Here is a 21,532-nt window from a genome sequence, read left to right on the forward strand (position 1 = left end):
CCACTGCCTCCTTCAGTTCCCCTGGGAATATCCCGGTGCCAAGGGACAAATTGATGATATCCCCCAGGGGGGCCCGCACCTCGTCTGGACACGCTCTAATCAGCCATGACGGGCACGGGTCAAGAGGACAGGTGGTGGGCTTTCCAGCTTGGAGGAGTCTGTCCACATCGGCTGGAGATATCCGGTCGAAATGGTCCAATACTGGACCCGAGGACAGTCGAGGGGCCTCCAGTTCCTTTATTGTATCCAAATTGGCAGGGAGGTCATGGCGGAGCAACAGGACCTTCTCCGCAAAAAAGCTCGCAAATGCCTCACAGCTGTGTGTCAGATTGTTATTTAAATTTGGCTGTCCATCAAGGGACGTTAAAGACCGAATTATACTAAATAATTGCGCCGGGCGAGAGCTAGCGGATGCAATGGAGGCCGAGAAGTAAGACTTCTTAGCGGCCTTCACAGCCATCTCATAGGTTTTCATAAAAACCCTATAAGATGTTCTTGAGGCTCCGTCACGGGCACCCCGCCATACTCGCTCTAGCCGTCTGAGGTCCCGCTTCATTTTCCGAAGCTCCTCGGTAAACCAGGGAGCCCGGTTTCTGCGGGGTCGCAGAGGGCGCTTAGGTGCGATCTCATCGATGGCTGCCAGGAGCTGGGTATTCCAGCCCTCAACAAGCTCAGTCAATGAGTCGCCAGGGAGAGCAAGGTCCCGCAAGGCTTGACGGAATCTATCAGGGTCCATCAGCCTCTGCGGGCGAGCCCAAATCGGCTCGCCACCTAAGCAGGGTGGGGGTGGAAAGTCAATCCTGGCTTTCAGAGCGTAGTGATCAGACCATGGCACCTTCATCGAAGGAGACATGATCACATCTATACCGGCACCAAAGATCAAATCCAGCGTGTGGCCTGCTTGATGTGTGGGGCCCGAAACAAACTGGGAGAGCCCTAGTGTCGCCATGGAAGACACCAGGTCCAGAGCCTGTGAGGAGGGAGCGGCATCAGCATGGAAGTTGAAGTCTCCCAATACCAATAGGTTAGGGAACTCCAAGGCCCAGCCGGCCACCGCCTCCAGCAGGCCTGACAGGGTGGCTGCTGGTGCGCTAGGTGGCCGGTACACCAGCCAGACAGCCAAGCTCTCCTCGGAGCCCCACACTAGGCCAACACATTCAATGCCGGGGATCGATGGCGATGGTAGAGCCCTGAAAGAACAATCTTCCCGGATTAATAATGCCACCCCTCCCCCCCGGCCCACAGTCCGTGACTGGTGGAGGACAGAGAAACCCGGGGGCGCCATCTCTCGTAAGGTAACAGTTACCCCTTCGCGCACCCAGGTCTCCATCACACAAGCCAGGTCGACCCCCTGCGAGGTAAAGAAATCTCGCAGGGTGGCAGGCAAGTCCATGCATTCTGCCCTTGGTATCCATGCATTCTGCCCTTGGTATTAAAAACTGTTTTCGTTTTTAAAATTACTACTGTACTCCTGTCATTTAACAGAACGCCTATCTTTTCTACAACATCCTGGCAGGCCAGTCCCAATGCAATATTTTTCCTGCAGAGGAATACATTGGAAAGATCCCTGGGAAAGGACACAAAGAAAACATTTCAGGGTATATTCAAAGCAATGGGCAAATGGGGATCTTGCTATAATACAAATCAGTTAAGAGTTTGCAGTGTTTGACCCCCTATGGCCAGGCAGATTTTTTTATCTGCTTCCTATTTCTTCTCCACTCATTTCATCAGAATCATGTTTATCCTGCACAGTGCTGGATTAAGGATTTCTAAAGAGAGGTGACTCTTAGCTCCAGTGTCGAAACAGATTCCAGAGCCTAAGCTTTGGCATGAAATCTGGCACAATTTAAGCCCCGATTTGAGAAAGAGAGAGCGAGGGAGGAAAATACGTTTTAACAGCGATCAGGCCATTTTGCTATTTTTAGGTGCACTGAATGTTGTGCTGTCCTTTTGTCATGCCAATGGAGTTTACGTCTTAAACCCAACTTTCATGCAGAGACTGGGAATTGCTTCAGAAACGTGCCTGTAATAACTCTGTATGTGGCATCATCAGGCAGAAGAAGCTTATGCCATGATGAGCCATTCAACAGAGCCACGGACTCATTGCCAGTTTTGCTGCCGCTGACTGATACAACTACCCCTCCGGAATCTATAACAATTCAGTGTCAGACAGCAAATAAATAATAAATAAGAATGTTGTGAACATATTTGGCCATGTAGATGAGGCTGACTTGGCAGACAGGGTGGAGTGGGAGTGGGAATACAACTGTTTGTGGGAGATAGGATGTACCTCTTCATCAAAATTGATTTCTTATTGTTACAGAATAGGAAAACATGCAGTTAGTGGCGTTTTTTGATCTCACAGAAAGAAATTAACGTGCTTGAAATGAGGACAAGGTGTTGGCTAGGGGCTGACAATCAAGCTTGTGTTTTAATTAAATGGTAATAAGTAAGCTTCCTCAGGCTAGATCTGCCGTCAAATACCAGGTACCTTCCAGATGTTTTGGGTGACACAACATCAGACTGGGGAAGGCAAAGCTAGATTTTTCAGGAGGGGGAAAAACGAACCCTGTCCCTAGAATCAGAGTGTACAGATTTTGTTTTTCAGCCCCAAAAGAGGAAGCAGGAAAGCTTCTACAATATGTTTTTAAACACCAGCTGACCAACTGAGAAAGAGAAACTTATTTCACAATTATATTTTTTTAAAAAAGCTACAAAAGTCTTAACATACAATAGAGAGGCAAAGGGCAAACCCACACAATACATTTACAGCAAATTCAACACACATTTAAAGCACATGGATTCCTCCAAAGAATCCGGAGAACTGTAGCTGCCCCCTCCCAGAGCTACAATTCCCAGCGCCCTAAACAATTCCCAGCTCTCAAAATCCATTGGGGAAGGTTATGCGCTTTGAATGTGCAACCGATATGCTTTAAATGTTTGGTGTTGATCTGCAAGAGGGAAGGGGCCGTATCCAGCATTAGTCATACTCACAGAATACTGGAATTAATAGACATACACAGGTCTAGTCAGTGGGTCTACTCCGAGTAGGTTTCAGTTGGATGCATCTCGTCGCCTACAATCTTGCACACACTTACCAAGAAACACTGCGATCAGTGGAACTTCTAAGTAAAGCACACAGAGGATCACAAACACACCGCCACTAGCTTCGTCAGCAACAAAGAACTGGGGTTTGATAAATAACAGATCAAATAACAACAACAACAATCACAAGCGGTGGGTAATGAGGAAAGAAAGCTTGGCTTGCTTGCTTGCTTTACTCACATGTCTTTGGCTGGTAGATTTTTCCCTTCCACTATTCGAATGAACAAAGAGCTCCTTTTGGCCATTATTAAGCCAAAATAATGGGAAGCAGGAAAAAGAAATCAGTTCGGGCTTTTCACAACCAACCGGTGCCGGCTGACGTCCTGCGTCTAGCAGAGCACTAGAGAAAAATCGCAAATCCAGACTGCAAATCCGATCGAACGAAGAAGGAGAAAAAAACCCCAGAAAAAAAGACTCACATTTCTATTGAACCCTACGCTTCTCTCTATATATGGAGTATAGGAAGGGCGCGCGCCTGCCCGGGTTTCCATTGCTCCGCCAATCAGCGAGCGCAAGGGAAAGGGCGGGGGCGTGGCCAGCAAAGCAGCTTCAGCTAGGATTGGCCGGCCGGCTTGCCAGCTGTCAACAGGAGCTCTTTAACTCTCCCAAGTCCGCTTTTGAAAATTAGCTCCGAGGTTGGATTTTCGGTGCAACCTGCGGGGGCTCGCACTGAATCCCGGCTACGCATCTTCCTCCCCCCGCTAAAAAAAGGAACAGTGTAGAGCTGGAGGGAAAGGGGCAATCAAAACATTATCACGGAGAAAGAGCAACAGCCCTTTTGAGGATAGATCACAGCATTTGGGGGCTTTTTCGTTTGCAGAAAGCGCGAGTAAAAGCAGCCAAATTATTCACAGCGTGCAGAAAAGATAAGAAGTGTTTTGTTTCTCCTTACTCTCATAATACTAGAGCGCAGGGACATCCAACGAAGCCGAAGGGAAAATAAAAGTCTTCTTCAAGCAGGACATAGTTAAACTATGGAACTCCCTCCGGCAAGGAGGCAGTGACGGCCGCCAACGTGGACGGCTTTAAAAGAGGATTATGGAAGGTTTATCAGCAGCAACCAAGAACCAACCACGATTATTATGTTCTGTGCTTCTGAAAACCAGTTGCAGGTGGGGAGGGGAGATTGCTGGTACATTCAGGTTCTGCTTTCAGGCTTTCCATAGGCATCTCTGAGAACACAGTGCGGCTGGCCTGATCCAGCAGGCTCTCCTTTATGTTCTCCACATCACCCAGCCTTTCAAACGGGGAGCTGAGTTTTTGAAATAAATAAATAAAAATTCCTGACCCTATCTGCATTATTTAAATGGATTTGCTAACGTTTAGTACACAGTCAGGTGCAGAATAGCCCTTGGTGGATTTGGGCTTCACTTGCAATGCTTAATGGATATTTTTTACAATGCAGGGCCTCGAACCATTCAGCTGCCCACAAAGAGAATCCCAGGATTAAGAGCGGGGTAGAAGGAATGTCCCTTATAGATAAAAGCCATCTGTCATTTCATTATTAACAACTCAGCCTCAGGAAGGGAGGATTCTCCTTGTAGAGCTGTTTCCTTAGCAAAAGAACAGACAACTTTGGAAAAGACAGAAGCCTCAGAGAACTGCTGGGGAACCGGGATAAGGAGGATTACAAACTTATTTCAGCTTGATCAGCAGCAGCAGGCATTGTGTTTTTCATAACTCACATTTCCATTCCAGGGAAGTTTTCAAGCAGCCAACAACATTATAATAATATTCAATTAAACAGTACGATACAATGTCAAATCATCATGAAGCCAAACAGTTTAGATTTGCTAACATTTAGTACCCATTCACTCACTGCCTGATAAGTGCAAATGTGGCATTATTTTTCATGGACCACTTGTTAGAGGCTACCTCTCTGGAAATGTTAACGAATTAAAAAGGAAACACACACACAAACAAACAAAAAACCAGGCATGGTGCAAGAAAGAGCAACACGTCTCAAAGATGGCACAATGGCCTTTACCAAAGGCTAATTCACATATTTATTTGCAAACGCAATAAAAAAAAAACCTCTCTTGCAACAGAGATTTCTTGATCAAGTTTGCAGAGAAATATGCAAATAAGCTCTTGATCAAGGCAATTGTGCCAAAATGTGCCAGGCGTGTTTACAATAAAACACTTCCTTGTTTGGATACCCTTCAATCATGAATAAAAAACAAAAGGTTTTACATGGCGTTTCTACTCAGATTAACCCATTGAAGTTAATGGGCATAACAAACTTACAGCAGATCTATCAGTTTCAGTGAAACCACTTTGGGTTGAACATAGTTGGATACAACCCACTACTTTTATAAGTTTCAACAAACATACCTGGGAGTTTAAAATCAGCACCTGCACAGGCTGTTTATTTAAAAGTAAGTCTGCCAACACGTGTAGGGCCAGAGGTGTTCCATTCCTGATTTAAGAGCATATAGGTGACAATATGTTATGTACTGAAGTTCTCACCCTTGGCCAGCAGGGGGATACTGTAGATAATTTTCACTCAGGTCCACATATACAAATAAGGAATTGAAAGTGACGTTCAGTGATTGGATAGTTACAGAAAGTGGTTACTGTTGCGTTGTAGTGGAGCTCTATATAAGCAGGCTGGCTGAACCCTTCAGTTCAGTTCTGTTCTGGCTTGTGAATAAACAAGAGCTGTTTGAAGAATCGCTGTGTCGTCTGATATGTTCACCCACAACTTAACACAACATGTACCCAAATGGAGAGAAAGCAAGAGCATGAGTTTAATTTCAAGATCACCTTACCTCATATATGCCCACCTGACTGCTTCAATCTGTGAAACTGGCACAGTTACATGTGCCACATAATATTCATTCTGAGTTTGTAAGAAATCAATCTTTTAGTACACTGTGGAACTCCCTGCCTATTGACAGCAGGCAGACGTCTTTCCCTTACTCTTTTTTGGCCTCTGCTAAAAGCATCTTTGCTTAGGCAAGCCTACCCAGAAATGCAGAAACTTGACATGTCTTTTAAAGTTCATCAGAGGTTTTAAAAATGTTTCAAATAATTGTTTTTGACAGTCATTTCACCGTTTTATTCCTTCTGTAAACCTGAGGTTCTTTACAATCAAGCGGTGCATAAATTTTATGAAAACAAACAAATTTCAGTGAAATATGCCAACCAGCAAACTGCTTTTTGAAACATGGTCATGTGGGTTTCCTGCTGTGGCTGCATGGGAAACCATTTTGTTCTCTTGCTTACATTGGTGGCAGATCTTAGGAGCTCTAGTAAAACCACGATGGAGATTTTGCAACCCAGAGGTGTGGACAGACTTGGAACATATGATACTGACTTGGGCCAGACAGTGGTTCAACTTGGCTAAGGGAGCTTCTCAAAAGCAGACAGGTGGTGTTCTACTTACTGACCACAGCGGGGAAATTTCAGCTGCACGCTGGTGGGAAAAAATGCCGCGAAGGACTGAAAGTTCCCTTTTCTATGCACCTCTTTGAAGAATCAGGAAGCGTCTTCCTTTCTTGGCATGTTGGCACCTTTAAGTAAAGAGCTGGGACACAATCCAGAGAACCAGATCAGGACTTTCTCAAAGGGTGAGCTAATTACTTACACCAGACAACATGATGCCCTCCAGATTTTATGGACTACAATTCACATCACCCCGACTATTGGATGTGCTGGCTAAGGTTGATGGGAACAAAAGTCCAATAATTAAAGTAATTTCTCCAGTTTCAGACAGGAACCTAACTCCTACATGGAGATGCTGAGGAAGGAACTTGCAGTCAGAAGCATGTGCTCTTCCCCTTTGCAATCAGACATCCTTAATGACTAGTTGCAAAACATCCGCAGACAGGAAGTATTATTATTATTATTATTATTATTATTATTATTATTATTATTATTATTATTATTATTAGATGGTGATGATGATGAAGAAGAAGATTAAACTGCCTTTCACTAGCAGGTGTCATGGTGGGTTAGGGGTACTCTCTTTTTCCTACTCAAATTGAAATACTGGCCCTCAAAATGTTTAGGGGTATGCGTACGCCTGCGTCCCCACCAGAAAAAAAGCACTGGTTACAACAACTTAAAATTAAAAGCTAAAACAGATCACAATCACAGATAATGGAGTAGGTCCTGAAAACACAGAGCGCAGGGATCAAATATCAGGATAAAAAGATGTGTTTTCAGCATTTGCCCAAACCTGTACAGTGGTACCTCGGGTTACATACGCTTCAGGTTACAGACTCCGCTAATCCAGAAATAGTACCTCAGGTTAAGAACTTTGCTTCAGGATGAGAACAGAAATCGTGCTCCGGCGGCACGGCGGCAGCGGGAGGCCCCATTAGCTAAAGTGGTGCTTCAGGTTAAGAACAGTTTCAGGTTAAGAACGGACCTCCAGAACGAATTAAGTTCTTAACCTGAGGGACCACTGTATAGAGAAGACAAACACACCTGTATGGGGTGGAATTCCGCAGCTTGTGGGCTGGCTGCCAAAGAGAATGCCCTGCCCTCCAACATTCCTCAGATGAAAACAGGGACATTTCTCACTCCTCACCAGCTGGCCCTCCTCCCCAATTCCCTATTTCCCACCAGAAGAAGGACGAGTACCAAAACCACCACATCAATGGGACACACAACACATGTCCCGAGAAAAACCCCTTAATCCTGATTCCATCTTATTTCATTCTTAGGTTGGTTTACAAAAAGGAAAACACGTTTTGGGACAGTTGACGTTTCCAAGGTGTCTACAAGGGCAGCCCCCCATGTAGAGCATGTTGCAGTAATCAAATCTGGAAGTTACGAGAAGATGGACTACTGTGGCACAGGCGTCTCTGCCCAAAATAACAGATCCAGATCTGCCTGTTCCTGGGACTAGCATCTGTTCTCATGCTAAGACAGGTCTTCCCCAGCCCTGCTTTGTGATCCTTTTAGCTTCCAGAGATATCAAGCTGGGAAGCTGCTGCCTCTCTGCTACTGAGCCACAGCCCCTCCCTTCTACATCTGGTCACCAGGGACAGCTAGAGCCTCCCTGTCTAGAGTCTGTTACCAAAGTGTTGCGCCTGGACTGCATATGCTAAAATTGGCATTTTCAGCTGTCAAAACACTTGTCAACCCACTGCTCAAAACTGCATCTGCCTAGTGTTAAAATTCATTTATTAGCATAATCCTGTCCAGCAGCAACGCTACTCAGGCTTCTTATTTACACAATCAGCATTTTCGAATAACAAAGATTGGAAATATTGTAGTACATATGAATTTGTTATGGTACATGACAGGGACCTTTAGATCCACGATCAAGGAAAGCAATCCAGCATCAAAATTCTTAATCCTTTTGGCCCACCCAGGGTAGGACCACTGTTCCTTTCCAGAGAACATTCCTTATAACTAAGTCATGAGGAGCAACAGCTCCACCTGCTGGTAGCTAAAAGAAATAACCGTGTAATGCATTTCAGTGCCCTTTAGCCACACCCAATTAATTACACCCAATTAACATTGAACATAGAGCTGTCTTTCAGGCATCTGGTTGTGTATCTCAATGTGTGAGGCAATTGGGCATGGTTTGGGGAAAACAGCCTCCCAGGCCCAATTTGAACCCCTAGCAGGCCAAGTCTGGTTCATGGAGTAGAGCAGGGTTTCCCAAACTTGGGTCTCCAGCTGTTTTTGGACTACAATTCCCATCATTTCCTGAGCCCTGGTCTTGCTAGCTAGGGAGGATGGGAGTTGTAGTCCAAAAACAGCTGGAGACCCAAGTTTGGGAAACAACCCTGGACTAGAGGTTCCCTACCCCTGAGACACACCATTTCGGTGGGCTTCCCAGAAATATAAATGCTGGGCCAGGTGGACGTTTAGTATAAGCTAGCAAGGTCCCACTTGTTAAGTTTAGGGAAGATTAGGGAAGTTTATAATATTTAATGCTGTATTGTTTTTAACACTCGATTGGGAGCCACCCAGAGTGACTGGGGAAACTCAGCCAGATGGGCGGGGTATAAATAATAAATAATAAATAATAATTATAATTATAATTATAATTATAATTATAATTATAATTATAATTATAATTATAATTATAATTATAATTATAATTATAATTATAATTATAATTATTATTATTATTATTATTACAGTTCTGCAAGGCAGAAGGCAGCAGGTATTTGTAAAATCAGCCGCTCCTCTTCTTCCCTCAGAGCCCATCAGCAGCTCAGGGCACTGATTGAATGCCAGGATGATTAAGTGAGAGCCCCCAAGGAATATGGCCTGCTGCTTTGTTTAGACTCACTGCCTATTTTCAGATCCATCCCACTTGCGTCTTCCCTCACACAAGCTTTTGGTTTTTCCTCCCCTCCTCCTGTTGCTGCCTCTGGCCTGTTGGCGCCTTGCACTGCAAGTCCGTGTTGTGTGTTGTGTTGTGTTGGAGAGGGGGTGGAAAGGCCAGAAAACATTCCCTACTTCTTTAGCCTGCCTTGGTAAAGATGTCAACCCAGGCAAATTCCATGCCAAGAATCATTAAGAAAGGAATTGAAAATAAAGCAAAAAGGTACCGCTCCAGCGGGAAGGTAAACGGTGTTTCCGTGCACTGCTCCGGTTCGCCATAAGTGGCTTAGTCATGCTGGCCACATGACCCGGAAGCTGTGCGCCGGCTCCCTCGGCCAATAAAGCGAGATGAGCGCTGCAACCCTAGAGTCGTCCACGACTGGACCTAATGGTCAGGAGTCCCTTTATCTTTTATGGGACATAGAGAACAAGCTGCACTACCAAAATGATTAAGGTTTTAAAATCCGCGACCAGGGGAAAGAGACAGTGGAAGAAGACTGGAAGAAATTTAAAATGTATCTTAAAAACTGTTGTAAAATTGAGGAGTGTTAAGATGTCAAGGGGTAAGAAACAGAGAATTACAGCTGTAACTAAAAAATTAAAGAAAACTTAATGAAAGGGAGCTAAAGGGATTAATGGATTAAAGGGTTGCTAAAAAAAAATAATTGTAAAATAAGGATGCAGCGAAAGGGAGGTATGGGGAAGTCGGAGGAAAGAAGGTATATGAAAATAAGATTGTGAAATTATATGTGTTTGTTTTTGATTTGGTTTGTTTGTATTATGTGTTGTGTTTGGCTTTTTGTTTATGTGTTTTAAAAAAAAAATCTGAATAAAAATATTTTTTTAAAAAAAAAAAATTAAAATGTAATTTTAGGTTATATTTTAGTGATCAAGATTTAATATATATTTTTAACTGCCGCTATATCTTAATTGTCTCTGTCATACCCAATTGCAATTCAGTGTATTCCTGTTGTGTTTTATGATTGTCCTGATATTGTAAGTGACCCAGAACTGGTCTGTGACAGTAATAATAAAATTCTATTCTGTTAACCCAGGTTGCAGCGGCCCTGAAAATGGCAAATTCCATGCCAGGGATCATTAAGAAAGGAATTGAAAATAAAGCAAATCTATGGTACGACTGCAATTTGAATACCATGTGCCGTTCCGGTCACTTCAGCTCAAAAAGGATATTGTAGAGTCAGAAAAGATCCGCCCAAATGATCAGATGGATGGAGCCACTCCCTTCTGAGGAAAGATGGCAGCGTTTGGGGATATCTTAGTTTAAAAAGCAAGTTAAGAGGCTGTGAACTGCCCTGAGATCGACGTCTGAAGGGCGGTATACAAATTTAATAAATAATAAATTAAAAAATAGGATAGAAATTTAAAAAATCATACATCAAAGTGTTTCTTCCCTCCTAACACTAGAACCTGCAGGCAACCAATGAAGCTTCATGTTGGGAGATTCAGGACAGAGAAAATGAAGTACAGTGGTACCTCGGATTAAGAACTTAATTCATTCTGGAGGTCCATTCTTAACCTGAAACTGTTCTTAACCTGAGATACCACTTTAGCTAATGGGGCCTCCTGCTACCACCGTGCGATTTCTCTTCTCATCCTGAAGCAAAGTTCTTAACCCAAGGTACTATTTCTGGGTTAGCGGAGTCTGTCACCTGAAGCGTCTGTAACCTGAGGTACCATGTACTTATTCAGGCAGCCCACAGTTAAACTATGGAACTCCCTGCCACAGGAGGCAGTCATGGTCCCCAACCTAAATGGCTTTAGAAGAGGATTACACAGATTCATAGAAGAAACGGCTGTCAATGGCTACTAGCCAGGATGGCTCTGCTCTGTCTCCGCAGTTGGAGGCAGCCATACAGAAGAATACCAGTTGCTGGAAACCGCAGGAGGGGAGATGGCTCTTGTGCTCGGGTCCTGCTTGCGAGGAAACACTGTAAGGCTGTGGGGAAGCAGCCTTAGCTAAGCCCTGCTGCAGATGCCAGGCAAAGGCATGGCTTTTAGAGGATTAAGATGGAGGAAACGGCACACTTAGAGAGTGATGGTTCCCACCTTGCCCTGTGTTTTTGGCACTGCAAGGAACTAATCCAGGGGGGCCAGGAAGAGCAGAGAGTAATATGCAGGATTTGGAAAAACAAAACAAAACTAGAGGAAGGGTCACGGGGAAATAAACCTCCATCCTTCTGTGCCAGCACCACGAAAGCTTTCGTGGGTCTGAATGTTTCAGCTGAAAGCGGGCACATCGCAGGGTGTTTTTCTTTTTGAGCACTGCTCTGCTGCCAAGATCCTCCCAGCGCTATTTTTAGCTGTTTTTCTTTCTATTTTTAAAATTCTGGTCATCGGATGACGTGGAAGTCAATGGACTTTTGTGCCCCAGATGGAAACACCGACACGAGGGGATTTCTCTCAATACGACACTTGCCATCTGCAAGGCTTTTGGCATTCACTCCAATCCCATCTTCGCTCCAGCAGATTGAATTCCATCATACACACACATTTTAAATTTTATTTCATAAAATGTATATGTTGCTGGACTTTAAAAACAACACAACTCATAGCAGGTTTTTTTTTTTTTTAATTATCAGTAAAAACAGCTAAAACAGCTATTTAAAACATTCAAATAATAATTGAAATCAGAGGTGACCTAAAAACAGATCAAGGTTTTTTAGATGCCCTCTTGCTCAGCTTCTGTGGCTTCTCTGGTTTGGCTTCTCTGGAAGTAGATTGCTGGTCTAAATGAACTTTTGGTCCATTTGAACAATGTTCTCGATAATTTCCAATAAATTTGGAGCTCTTTGTTCTCCCATTCCACCATGGGAACTCCTATGAGTAAGGAATTCTGAGCTGGTTGCTCCAAGTTCAGACCTCCTCCTTACACGAGCCATCATTATATTTCTATACAAATAATTTAGAAACCTTCACCATTTTGCAACCTAAGTCTTAGTGCCTGTGTTTTCTGACTGCTACATGGAAAAGCACATGAATTTTACCTTTGAAGAGTTTGTAAGTAAACCATTTTTAACTTACCTAACATGTGCTGTCTTTCCATGTCAAGAGAAGAGAAGAAGTATGGAAGCAACTGTGAAGGGGATATTTTAAAGGTTTAGCAGCCTATATTTCCACACTTTCCATATGCCATGGACATCCAGGGACACCCACCCATCTGCCTGTGATTCCAATGGAATCAGCTTAGCCTCCAGCGGAGACATTGGAGACAGCTTAGTCTCCAATGGTTCAGGCTGTGTTTGGTCTGCGCCAAAATAAATTAAGAGCCAGCAGTACAAAAACGTGCAGAGATGCAATATTTCTCTAAATGGACATAAAGCACTCGGCTCCATTTTTGCACGGTTTCATGGTAGGCAGGAGGGCTCTGCAGATCTTATCCAGCAACTCATCTGCCTTCTAACTGCCCGTGTGCTTTGAGCTTTCAGACTCCAACCAAAATCAAGAGGCAGCGATTCCCCACCACCAGGAGCCAAAAAATCAAGACACTCTTCCTGGTGAAAGGGGAAAGTTGGGATCCTGCGCACCCTGTCCGAGGAGTGCCAGCTCATCCACTAAGAATCCATTACACATAATTATGAGTGTCATCCACCCACTCTGGGTCTGGGTTAAAAGCACTCTGGCAGCAGCAAGGGTGTGTATCCTTCCCTGCTTCTGCAGCCATTCAACCTGCAGCTGCCCCACACCCTGACTCCCCTGGCGAACTCCTTTTGACTGCCATTGAAAAGCAGGAATGCCTGGTAATGGCAGCCTGGAATTAAGGTAACCAGAGGGAGGTTGCTTTTGTCCGCTGCTTCTCGACAAAAGGTCCCCCTGCCAGCCTCAAAGGCTGGTTTAAATTGCTCGCTTCCTACAAAAGAGGAGGTCACGAAAGGGAACAGAGGAGCCTGGAGAATGAAGCAGAAACTGGAAGAGGGAGGGAGGACCCCTCCACCATTTGTTGAGGGATTTGATTTAGGGCAGGGTGAGTATTTTCACATAGGCTTCTGCTCACCTGCTGTCTTCTGTGACTCACATCAGTAGCACTCAGGCCTTTAGCAGAAAAAGCGAGAGAGAGTGCCCCACCACCTTAAATACTATACTAGTGTTAGCAGCAGGCGGGGGGGGGGGGAGAAATGGGATTAAGTCAGCATTTAAAGGCAAGCCCACCAAATGCACGCAGACCCCCAAAATCTGCACTTTGGCAAATCTTGCAAAGCAGCTCTGCAGCCACCTTGTTGTTGTTTAGTCGTTTAGTCGTGTCCGACTCTTCGTGACCCCCTGGACCAGAGCACGCCAGGCCCTCCTGTCTTCCACTGCCTCCTGCACTTTGGTCAGGCTCATGTTGGAAGCTTCGAGAACACCGTCCAACCATCTCGTCCTCTGTCGTCCCCTTCTCCTTGTGCCCTCCATCTTTCCCAACATCAGGGTCTTTTCCAGGGAGTCTTCTCTTCTCATGAGGTGGCCAATGTATTGGAGCCTCAGCTTCAGGATCTGTCCTTCCAGTGAGCACCCAGGGCTGATTTCCTTAAGAATGGAGAGGTTGGATCTTCTTGCAGTCCATGGGACTCTCAAGAGTCTCCTCCAGCACCATAATTCAAAAGCATCCATTCTTCGGCGATCAGCCTTCTTTATGGTCCAGCTCTCACTTCCATACATCACTACTGGGAAAACCATAGCTTTTACTATATGCAGCCACCTAACGTGTTCTAAATAGGGGGTGAATTGCGCATGAAAAGGCATATACCAGTGAAGCTAACATACAGAGAGTCGGTTGAAGGAAAAAATAATAGGTATATAAAAAGGAAAATTCCTGAATTGGGCAAAATTGCACACAAAAACATGTTTAAACAAGAACCAAATGTAGCAGAAATGTGAAGAACTGAAGACTTGGAAATAAGAGAAGCTGAGAGAACTGAAATTGACAGATTTGTCCATCCCTAGTTAGAAGAGAGGCTGGTGGAATCCAGATGTCCTTTTCACTGTTCATTCATGGTGATACATGGCTCATGGTGTTACAAGGGTTGCTTACCATCTAGCCTAGGGATGTGAAGCTTCAGGCCCAAGGACTCAGGTTGGATCTACACTGATAAAAAAACCCCGCTATAAAAGCTCTCAATGCATGCAAAATCCCCTTGGTGATGGATCACTGCTCTGCAGTGCCATCTGGTGTCACATGTTTATAACACAGTTAAAACGATACAATTGATGAGTGTAGCTGGGTCCTCAGCTGGTTAGAGTGTGATGCTGATAACACCAAGGTTGCAGGTTCGAACCCCGTATGGGACAGCTGCATATTCCTGCATTGCAGGGGGTTGGACTAGATGTTCCTCAGGGTCCCTTCCAACTTTACGATTCTCTGATTGAATGTGGCCCTCCAGCCATCCCTATGTGGCTCTTGAGAATCTCCCCAGACAATGCGCCTTGCTAGCCCAGCTAGCAAGGTGTGTGCAGAGGCTGGCAAATCCTGGATGTTTTGTCTTATGCTCTTTAGTTGTTTAAAGAGCATTTTTAACGTAACTCTTCTGAGAGCATTTGTCAAAGTAGGCCCCACAAAAGATTTAAAATGAGTACATGAGCAAGCAAAGAGCATTTTGTGGAAACAGCGCTGTAACCGCCTTAGTCCATGCTGCCTGCATGAAACCTGCGTACATCATGTCCCAGACCTCTGCCACTGTGATGATGAACAGCAATTTCATGTACCAGGTAAAATGTGCATCCATTGGGAGATGACTGTTCAGAGACCCACCGCACTGCTTATTAAAGTGAATTTTTGAACAGCCTCTCTTCTTTTTATTAGATATGCCCTTGCAGAGAGAGAGAGAGAGAGAGAGCGCACACAGGAACATCGGAGGGATGATGGCTTAATCTGTGCAGTTTAAATCCCTAAAAGCAGGAGGAGAGCGATCAGCAGCAGGATGAACAGAGGGCAGCTAACAAGGCTATATTTGGGAAGTTTAAAAAAGAACAGAAAAAGGATGCTTTCATCCCACTAGCTCCTTCCCACAACTGTCTTACTATTGCTTCTCCCAGTTTGAGGTTGAATTTAAGAATGGATGAGCCCCAGAATTCTCTGCCATGAAGAGTCTTCTCTGCCCCTGGGGTAAGGAGAGAGAGAGAGGCTACATCTGAGCACGTGCAGAATACACTTTTTGGGAATTCTGGCGCTTAAGGGCAAACCATGTGTTAAACTGCAAGGGTGCCTAAGGAACACACACACACACACACACACACACACACCGTATTTTTTGTGTATAACACAACCTCTATTTTTTGGACCCCAAATAAAGAAATCCCCCATATGAACTATCTGTGTATAAGATGACCCCCCCCCCTCAAAATTTTAAACTTGAAAAAATAAGGAAAAAATATAGTCTTATACACGGAAAAAATATCGTATATCCTTAAAAAAATCAATACAGAAGCTGCAGAGGCACAAAAAAATAGTGTAAAGCCAGCACAAAGCCACACGATCAATAAAACTACACTGAAACTCAATGGTGTGTGTGTGTGTGTAAACATGCTCATTCTAGAAACCAAAATACATTACATCTTAAATATTAAAAGGCCCAGGAGAGCAAATACCCTGCTAAAATGCTGAATGGACTCTGTGTTCTAACAACATGACCTCCCTAATGAGTCACGCAAAGCCCCTTGCCCGCCTCGCCTCCTTGCCGCCTCGCCTCCTTTTCTCCTCCATGGTGGGATCGGATTTCTGCAACCTGCTGTTTATTTCAAGCTCAAAATGAGATCTGTGGACAGGTCAATCAACAACCCCTGGAACATTGGGGAGGGGGACTGCCAGCTTAAAATTGGGAAGAAATGCAGTAGACTATAAGTACAGTACAGTGGTACCTCAGGTTACATACGCTTCAGGTTACAGACTCCACTAACCCAGAAATAGTGCTTCAGGTTAAGAACTTTGCTTCAGGATGAGAACAGAAATCGTGCTCCGGCGGTGCGGTGGCAGCAGGAGGCCCCATTAGCTAAAGTGGTGCTTCAGGTTAAGAACAGTTTCAGGTTAAGAATGGACTTCCAGAACAAATTAAGTACTTAACCCGAGGTACCACTGTAGATGTGTTGTTGTTTAGTCGTTTAGTCGTGTCCGACTCTTCGTGACCCCATGGACCAGAGCACGCAAGGCACTTCTGTCTTCCACTGCCTCCCGCAGTTTGGTCAAACTCATGCTGGTAGCTTCAAGAACACTGTCCAACCATCTCGTCCTCTGTCGTCCCCTTCTCCTTGTGCCCTCCATCTTTCCCAACATCAGGGTCTTTTCCAGGGAGTCTTCTCTTCTCATGAGGTGGCCAAAGTATTGGAGCCTCAGCTTCACGATCTGTCCTTCCAGTGAGCACTCAGGGCTGATTTCCTTAAGAATGGATAGATTTGATCTTCTTGCAGTCCATGGGACTCTCAAGAGTCTCCTCCAGCACCATAATTCAAAAGCATCAATTCTTCGGCGATCAGCCTTCTTTATGGTCCAGCTCTCACTTCCATACATCACTACTGGGAAAACCATAGCTTTTACTATACGGACCTTTGTTGGCAAGGTTATGTCTCTACTTTTTAAGATGCTGTCTAGGTTTGTCATTGCTTTTCTCCCAAGAAGCAGACGTCTTTTAATTTTGTGGCTGCTGTCACCATCTGCAGTGATCATGGAGCCCAAGAAAGTAAAATCTCTCACTGCTTCCATTTCTGTAGATGTAGAAGGGTAGAAATAATGAAACGAGAAAGAAACAGTATAACAAAAGGAAAATAGACCCGCTTTGAGGAAGAAGGAAGTCTACAGGAAAAGAGTAAGAATAGAAAAATATAAAGTAGGGTAACATAAGTCCATGTGCAAGAGAATATGGATTTAAAGCTGGCTTGCCACATTTTAGATGTATTATCAGAGATGAAGGACACATTTCACCCTGGCAAAAAACACTCAAGGTGGGTGCAAAGCAGGGCCAGTGAGAGGCATGGCTTGGGTGCCAGGTTCATTAGGGATCATAAATTGATAATGGTGGCTAAATTGTTTTCAAGTGGCCAACACAAAATCCTGTGGCAAGGAGTTCCAAAGGTCACCATAGCCTCAGAGGAAACACTTATTGGGGTGAAACTCCATTCTCAAAAGAAAGGTGCCAGGGGGATCGACCTTGTCTGTATGACACTTTCTTATATAGCTCAGGTGCCTTAGCTGTGGTATATAGATGAAATTATCATCTGAAATTCAGAAAGCTAGGTCCCAAATATATACAGGGGTGTGTGTGTGTGTGTGTGTGTGTGTGTGTGTATACACATACACACACAGGACCTAGCTTTCTGAATATATATATAAAAATCCAGGTCACTGGCTGGAAGATTTGACTGCTGCTCATCTAGCAAATGCACACAACTCAGGGCCTTCTCTGTGGTGGAGCCCAGAATCTGGAACTCCTTCTCTCAGAAGGTCCAGCGAGTCATTTCCTTCCCTCTGGAGGCCGATGAGAGCAGGCCCTCAATATTGCTTAATTTGTGTGCCCACGGCTGCTGGTTTTATGTTGACTGTGTTCTGCTCATTTTCAACTACAGTACATCATTTTAATTGTTTAAAAATAAAATAAAATGGTTGTTCGTTGTTTTGGTGAGGTCTGTTTGGCCAAAACTAGCTTGTAAATTTCTACATGAATAAAACCATAGAACTGAACTGAATATTACGCAGAGGTTCAGTTCTAAGAAAAATGCATATACACGAACTGAAGGCTGCACAGAGATACCTTTCTGTTCATGCACTAATCCCATTCATGCACCAAGGCAACCTCCTCTCCCAAATATTAATTTAAAATAGCAGTTAAAATGGCACTGACTGGAAAGCTTAATAATGAAAATTATTAGGTTGTGCGTTCTTCTTCTTTGGCGACCACTCATAGCCGAGTAAGATTGTCTTCCATAAACATGGTATTAACAATGAGTCCATAACTGACTGAGGAGGCCAATTCTGGATCCATATGTCCTTCCACAGTGGGGACATTGGTTCCCGGTCAGGGGTTGATCACGGTGTGGATTTGCCAAGCATGCCTTCCTCTGAGCACGTTTCTCCCTTGCATTCTGAGTTTGAGTGTCTTCAAAGTCCATGACACCTTTTGTAAAGGCTGTTCTCCAATTGGAGCGCTTGCAGGCCAGTATTTCCCAGTTCTCAGTGTTTATACTACATTTTTTTCAGATTTGCCTTGAGACAGTCTTTAAACCTCTTTTGTTGACCACCAGCATTATGCTTTCCATTTTTAATTTCGGAATAGAATACAGTGGTACCTCAGGTTAAGTACTTAATTTGTTCCAGAGGTCAGTACTTAACCTGAAACTGTTCTTAACCTGAAGCACCACTTTAGCTAATGGGGCCTCCCACTGCCGCCACACCGCCGGAGCACAATTTCTGTTCTCATCCTGAAGCAAAGTTCTTAACCTGAAGCACTATTTCTGGGTTAGCGGAGTCTGTAACCTGAAGTGTATGTAACCTGAGGTACCACTGTAGTTGCTTTGGAAGACGATAATCAGGCATCCACACTACATGACCAGTCCAACGAAGTTGATGTTGAAGAATCATTGCTTCAACACTGGTGATCTTTGCTTCATCCACTGCACTGATATTAGTTTGCCTGTCTTCCCAAGTGATGTGTAAGATTTTTCGGAGACACCGCTGACAGAATCTTTCAAGAAGTTGGAGATGGCGTTTGTAAGTGGTCCATGTTTCACAAGCATACAGTAAGGTTAGTAGTACAATAGCTTTGTAAACAAGCATTTTGGTTTCCCTTTGAATGTCCCGGTACTCAAACACTATGCATAGCAACCCTGTGGCCCTCCATATGTTGTTGAACTACAGTTTCCATCAGCCTCAGCCAGTCTGGCCCATCGTCAGGAATAATGGGAGTTAAAGTCCAGCAGTCTGGCAGTCCCCTCATTAGCATGGCTGGTGGCGGACTCAGTCTCCTGAAAATGCAGCAATACTCCTCAAAAGCAGCATGCATGTCTCTTGGGAAAAGATAATGGAACCTGTTAAGCTACACCTGTGGCTCTTTTTTTAAAAGTCAGATTTTCTGTGGTTTGGAAAAAGTCAGAAGAATACTTATGTTGTTGTTGTTGTTTAGTCGTTTAGTCGTGTCCGATTCTTCGTGACCCCATGGACCAGAGCACGCCAGGCACTTCTGTCTTCCACTGCCTCCCGCAGTTTGGTCAAACTCATGCTGGTAGCTTCGAGAACACTATCCAACCATCTCATCCTCTGTCGTCCCCTTCTCCTTGTGCTCTCCATCTTTCCCAACATCAGGGTCTTTTCTAGGGAGTCTTCTCTTCTCATGAGGTGGCCAAAGTATTGGAGTCTCAGCTTCAGGATCTGTCCCTCCAGTGAGCACTCGGGGCTGATTTCCTTAAGAATGGAGAGGTTGGATCTTCTTGCAGTCCATGGGACTCTCAAGAGTCTCCTCCAGCACCATAATTCAAAAGCATCAATTCTTCGGCGACCAGCCTTCTTTATGGTCCAGCTCTCACTTCCATACATCACTACTGGGAAAACCATAGTTTTAACTATACTTATAGGAAGCTGTTTTATGCCAACTCAGACCATCAGGCCATTTAGCTCAGTGTTGTCTACTCTGACTGGCACCGACTCTGGGGTTTCAGGCAGCAGGGTCTCTCTCAGCCCTGTCTGGAGATGCCTTAGATTAAATCTGCGACCTTCTGCATGCCAAGCACACGCTCTGTCTCCTGAGCTATGGCCCTTCCCTCAGAAGGACAACTACAGTTCTCGGAGTTCCCTGGAAATAAGGATTTATTGTTAAGCCATTCTGCAAACTGTAGTTCTCCTTGCAATTCTCAGCATGCTGCCCTAACAAACTACAGCTCCCAGAATTCCTTGGGGGAGTTTAAAGGAGCATCACAGTGCTTTAAAGCTGTGGTGCGGATGTGGTTTTGGATTTGGAACAGATGCGCAGATTTGCAAAGTGAATTTAGCTCCTCAGCGACCAAACCCTCTATCTTCAAGTACCAGCCAGCTGTCCTCAGCACTGACTGGCTAGTGCAATTGCAAAGCCCATCCACCCCAGTTTTCCATGCAGGCTAGCGCTGATTGGTTAAACCTTGTAGCAATCACACACAGGCCCCGCCTCAATTGGCAGTCTCAAGATCAGGGCGGAGTTAGGCTGGCTGATCAAGCGCCGCTCCGGCAAAGAAAAGGCATACAAGCTGCTTGTGGAAAAACCGATTGCTTCGTTGCTATTCACTGTGTAGCTGGAAAGAAAGTGTGGGAATTTGGGGAGGGTGTATGTATGTGTTGTGTTTCTGTTGTGTTCTGAAGGGCACAAAAATAAACTGAAAAGGAGCCAGGAATTTTTGCCTGCAAGGAGCTGAATTGTGACTCTATTCTTTTTGCATCTCTATGGGAATCACCTGTCAATCATCGCTGTGACGCTCCGGCTCAGCAACTCCAGGAATGGAAGGATGCAGGAGCCTGAGCAAGATTTCACCCCACCCCCTGCAAAGTAAATATTCCAAACATAATCGTGCATAGCTGAAAAGTGGGAGCAGGCAAGTTTCTCACTGAATCAAATGAGCAGAATAGCCCCCTGCACATTTTTGCGTCGCATCTACTAAATGCGAGAAACTTACTGTTAAAAACAAATAAAAATCTGGAGATGATTCAAGGGGGAGCAACTTGACCCCCGCTCCGCCTCCCCTGCGGAGATCATTGGAGAGGGAGCTGGCTTGTTTTTTACTAAATGATGGGCCTAACCCTACCTCACAGGGTTGTTGTGAGGATAAAATGGAGAGAGGGAGAACCATGCATAACACATTGAGTTCCTTGGTGAATAAAGTGCAATAAACAAGTGCAGCAGCTGCACATCTTTCCAGTTGTCTGCAATTCCACATATCTCTCTCTCCATCCCTGCCTCTCATTCATTCATTCCCTTCCTTTTAATTTTGTTTCTCTCTCTCACGCGCGTTTCGTCATCTAACGTGGCATGCTGGAAAGCCGTTTTCTAAAAGCTACTCTTCCCCAGGTGCCTTTCCTCTAAAACCTTTCACTTAGGGTGACCTAAATCGCTTTTATTGGTAAAGGGTCCGTTCCGGTTAATTCTGTTCCGGGTTTTTACAACGTCCTGCAAAGCGGGCGGGGGCGGGG

The 21,532-nt window shown here is 44.7% G+C and overlaps 1 protein-coding gene across 2 annotated transcripts in view; it reads right to left on the reverse strand.

Annotated features, from left to right (window-relative positions):
• Positions 1 to 3,554, reverse strand: part of RASA4B (RAS p21 protein activator 4B) — a 49,747-nt gene extending 46,193 nt beyond the window's left edge. For both annotated transcript variants that reach the window (XM_081843509.1, XM_081843508.1), the window contains exon 1: positions 3,286 to 3,554. Coding sequence is in view for 1 of the 2 variants with exons in the window: in XM_081843508.1 (XP_081699634.1) it covers positions 3,286 to 3,350 (65 nt within the window). In the remaining variant the exon portion in view is untranslated. The remainder of the gene's footprint in view (positions 1 to 3,285) is intronic.
• Between the last annotated feature and the right edge of the window lie 17,978 nt (positions 3,555 to 21,532).

This window comes from Podarcis erhardii (genome assembly GCF_964252035.2).
Source record: "Podarcis erhardii genome assembly, chromosome: 16".
Taxonomy (NCBI): domain Eukaryota; kingdom Metazoa; phylum Chordata; class Lepidosauria; order Squamata; family Lacertidae; genus Podarcis; species Podarcis erhardii.